This window comes from Triticum dicoccoides, chromosome 7B, assembly GCF_002162155.2.
Source record: "Triticum dicoccoides isolate Atlit2015 ecotype Zavitan chromosome 7B, WEW_v2.0, whole genome shotgun sequence".
NCBI classification, from domain to species: Eukaryota; Viridiplantae; Streptophyta; class Magnoliopsida; order Poales; family Poaceae; genus Triticum; species Triticum dicoccoides.
The window spans coordinates 499,254,069-499,258,820 of NC_041393.1; the positions used below are offsets into that span (position 1 = coordinate 499,254,069).

General features: G+C 40.2%; 1 protein-coding gene across 2 annotated transcripts in view; it reads right to left on the bottom strand.

The window, feature by feature from the left end:
* Positions 1 to 3,123: 3,123 nt before the first annotated feature.
* Positions 3,124 to 4,752, bottom strand: part of LOC119337161 (phospholipid-transporting ATPase 6-like) — a 6,971-nt gene continuing 5,342 nt past the window's right edge. The window contains exon 11 of one of the 2 annotated variants that reach the window (XM_037609276.1): positions 3,124 to 4,143. In XM_037609276.1, the coding sequence (XP_037465173.1) occupies positions 3,487 to 4,143 (657 nt within the window). In that variant the 3' untranslated portion in view covers positions 3,124 to 3,486. The remainder of the gene's footprint in view (positions 4,144 to 4,752) is intronic. The other variant, XM_037609278.1, reaches the window with a different exon arrangement.

Here is a 4,752-nt window from a genome sequence, read left to right on the forward strand (position 1 = left end):
ATGCAACGTGAAACTACCCACCCTCCACCCCTGGATATCCAACTTCTACCTCTATAACTGTTGAGAAGGAACCACCTCAAGTGTAAGTGCAAGCTGCAATCGGAAAGAAAATTGAAAATCAAGGTGAATCTCTAGCACAATTACGATTGGAGGAGTTACAGTTACACAATTTAGACTAAAAACTCATTAACAGAAAAAAGGGTATCAATTTATGAAAAGCATTTCCAAAGGTCATAAAATGGTTTTCCCCTGTTTCAGTGGTGACAACTTTTTGAGTTGGATCGGACAAGTGAAGAAAAAATTCCAACTAGCTCAAGCTCCCCAAGAATGCAAAGTTGACCTTGCTTTGAAATAGGCAGATTTGTAATGGTACAAACGGTGCTAGGGATAGTGATCATCAAATTTCTCTTGGCATTATTAAAGTATGCAGTTCTACGGCCTAATGAAAGTCCTTATACTTCTCCCCCTATCTTGGTTAGAAAAAAGGTGGAATATAGAGGCCCAAGTGTGGGTGGGTGGGGGTGGGGCACACTGAGCTTCACAATCAATCAAGAACAAATCCTTATTCATGTAATAGAGGATTTACTGGACGAGGATGAATATCACCAAATTAGAATGGGTCCTGATGGTGTGCACAAGACTACATTCAGGACATATCTTGGGCATTTTGAGTACCCGGTAATGTTATTTGGTCTTACTAATGCCCCTGCAACAATTCAAGCATGAATGAACAAGATTTTCCCTCCATATCTCATGAAGTTTGTACTAGTGTTTTTTATGACATTTTCATATATTGTAAAACTCTCGAAGAGCATAAACACTACTTGATAAATGTTATGGAAATTCTATGATGACTTTTTCTCTAGAAGTCTGAATGCACCTTTGGTTCACCTACTATTGAGTATCTGGGACACATCATTTATGCTCTTTGCGGATGATGTGGTGCTAGTTGACGATAGTCGGACAGGGGTAAATAGGAAGTTAGAGTTGTGGTGACAAACCTTGAAATCGAAAGGGTTTAGACTTAGTAGAACTAAAACCGAGTACATGATGTGCGGTTTCAGTACTACTAGGCGCGAGGAGGAGGAGGTTAGCCTTGATGGGCATGTGGTCCCACAAAAGGACATCTTTCGATATTTGGGGGTCAATGTTGCAGAAGGATGGGGCATTGATGAAGATGTGAACCATCGAATCAAAGCCGGATGGATGAAGTGGCGCCAAACTTCTGGCATTCTCTGTGACAAGAGAGTGGCACAAAAGCTAAAAGGCAAGTTTTATAGGACGGCGGTTCGACCATCAATGTTGTATGGCGCTGAGTGTTGGCCGACTAAAAGGCGACATGTTCAACAGTTACGTGCAGCAGAGATGCGTATGTTGAGATGGATGTGTGACCACATGAGGAAGGTTCTAGTCTGGAATGATGATATACGAGATCGAGTTGGGCTAGCACCAACTGAAGAGAAGCTTGTTCAACATCGTCTAAGATGGTTTGGGCATATTCAGCGTAGGCCTTCAGAAGCTCCAGTGCATACCGAACAGCTAAAGCATGCGGTGAATATCAGGAGAGGTTGACTGAATTTGACATGGTAGGAGTCCGTAAAGAGAGATCTGAAGGATTGGAGTATCACCAAAGAACTAGCTATGGATAGGGATGCGTGGAAGCTTGCTATCCATGTGCCCGAACCATGAGTTGGTCGCGAGATCCTATGGGTTTCACCTCTAGCCTACCCCAACTTGTTTGGACTAAAAACTATTGTTGTTGTTGTTGTTGTTGTTGTTGTTGTTGTTGTTGTTGTTGTTGTTGTTGTTGTTGTTGTTGTGTAGCAACTGACCCAGTAAAATTGCAACAATAACATGAAGTCGGTTAAATGCATTTGAACGGTTGACAAAAGGTCCAAAATGGTTAGGCATGTGCAAGACGAACATTCCCACATTCTAATAATGTTAATGTATGCTGTCAGAGGGATCACAAAAACCGACCATATATTACGTTGTGTCTCGGTCGACTTGATTTTCTTTTGCATCTTTGATGAGGCCACATACTTCCCTTCCATTTCCAACATTCACAATTATAGATAGAAGCAGAGGAACAAATAAATTAATCTCACACTGACGGTAAAAAGCTAAACTTAAAGGAGAGAAAATGAGAATAGAAAGGAAACATGCTATTTAGTTCAAACTGAACATATTTGAAATCAAATCACAAGAAATTTGAAAGGAAATAAAGGCAGTTCTAAAGCAAACTAATAAAAATGTCAAACAAATATATAACCAAACTGAACAAATATAATATATAGTCGAAACACAATGGAACAAGTTTGAAAAGCAAATTGCATGCAGTGTCAACACATGTAACCATGAATTGTCGTGCTAGTGGATTGCTTCATTTGGTCCACAAGGCTATCTTTGTTCTCCCGTGGCTCTATTAAAGCCTCTTTGATTAAAAGGATTTTCATGACAAAACTCAAGAACCTGAATCATTAGAATTTTTTCCTATGTGAATTTTTTAATTGTACGACTGAATCTTATAGGATTTTTTTAAGGAGTCATTCACTCTATATTTCATAGGAGTTTTTTCCCTCTAATCAAACCTCCTGGAAAGATTGATTTGTTTTTGTTGTTTTCAACCAAACAAAGTTAGTACTAACTCAGCTATAAGTGGGCTAATATTGCAGGCCTAAGATTTTTCTATTGTTATTCTGAATCCTGCAAATTGAAAGGGGCCAAGATCTAGATCATATGGTCTTTATCAGGATGAGACGTTTTCGATCTAGCCATCCTCCCAACCGAACTACTTCCGCTCTTAGGATGATTATTGTATATGATACATATATATACACAATTGACACACACACATACTGTAGCCGCTAAATATGTTATCACTAGCCAACATTATAGATAGATGATGTAAATGGATCATTTGCAATGCAAGCAAACTGCATCAGCAAATCAATGTGGATGAGAGAAGACTGGCTTTTTCCAAATTATGCTGCCTGCAGTGATTTTCCGCACCATGTAAGATACGGTTTCTGCTCATTGTATGAATGCTCACTAACACTGTGGTATAGGAAAGTCTAGTACTATGAACAACCAAGAATACAATGCTCGGTTCTGTTCAGTACGCAGGGGCAATGCTACTACCATCAGCATTACAGATAACAGAGTCACAAGTATAGTCAAAATTGCAGATATACATATACTGTCAGCTATCTCGGTAGGTTTGTCTCTTCCAACTGAAAGGGGCTATACTTTTTACACGGCTGGCTTCAGAACTTCTACTTGTGGGTAAGGCCACCAATTACAACCCAACATTTCTTACACAAATGAACAAGAAAAAAGAACAGCAACAAATTGAAAGAAAAAATTAGGCTGGACAAAGAGAAAAAAACCGCCTTATCACTCGGTGAAGCCAAAAACCGCTGCCTTGCAGGAGCACGTAAGGCGACAACTACTGTCGACGAGACTACCAGATGACTCAGAGGTGTTCTACGCTACAGTATGGATGGTTAACGATGGGCTTTTCTTATGCAACCTCCCCTTGAGCTGCTTAATCTTTGCGTCTACCCTTGCGGTGAAACCAATCTTGGTCCTCTGTCTCGCCTTAGACCGTTCCCTCTTCCACATTGTTTCGTCTTCGACGTCTTTCCGTAGGTACTTGATCTCCTGAATCACATGGTGATCAAGTGGATTGCATGATCTCTGGTAGGATATGTGAATCAGGTAGGGGATGTTGCAAGCAGCAGTCACCAGAAGGGTCGCTGCCCAGTAAATGGGAGCTGGCCCGAGAACTTCTGTCATAATCTGGAAGTTGTCTCGGGACTTCAAAGCCATCCCGTATGTGATAATGAAGACATACCAAGTCCCTATGCTGCCCCACACAAACAAATGTTGAATCCAGGTGAAATGGCTCATTGTCAGAGCAATCTGTATATTGACAGCCCAGATGATGCAGGAGAACATGGTGGTTCCCACTGAAGCCATGTCGGCAGTCTGTCCACCAGAGCGGATTGCTTGATCATAGAATATACAGATGTTGAGAAAGAATATCGCCAGAGATGAGTAGAGGCCATTCGCCATCCATCCTAAAATACGGTACCAGTCAAAGAAAAGGTTATTTGGTCCTTGCTGATATAGCGCTGGGAACTGCAAAGTGAAAATTATGCCATATCAGTTGGTGGACATCCAGATTAAGTCCTATGGTGCAAAGGGCCAACACATACAGAAATTTAAATGGAAGTGCATAGAATGACTTGTGCCTTTCATTAGGATCACTCATCCATAAATACTTGAAGTAGATATTCATAGAACTGTGAATTCGTGTTATTGAATAAAGAATGAAGAAATGGAATTCAATGCACATTAAACCAAACTATATTTCTAAAATTCCAACACTCTATATCAACGGAAAGGGAACACACATGAATTAAATGAACAAGCATACTGAAAGAGGATAGAAACTTATGTGTAAGTGTAACCGAAACATGGATAGTACTTATTATGGAGTAAATTTTAGAGTACTCACAATTTCTTTTGTACTTCTCTTAAACATGCATAGCAATGTCATGAGCATAATGTTGTTATTCTGGTACTAGGCAGTGGCGCAATACTACCTAACCCCCAGATGGGACTATATTCGGGATTCATGGTTGATGAAACAAAGTTCGACACATTATTCATATCTCCTTTGTTAGCTTCAACTTCGGAAGCGTACTGATATGGAAGCAAATAAACAAAATAAAGAGAATCTTCTGC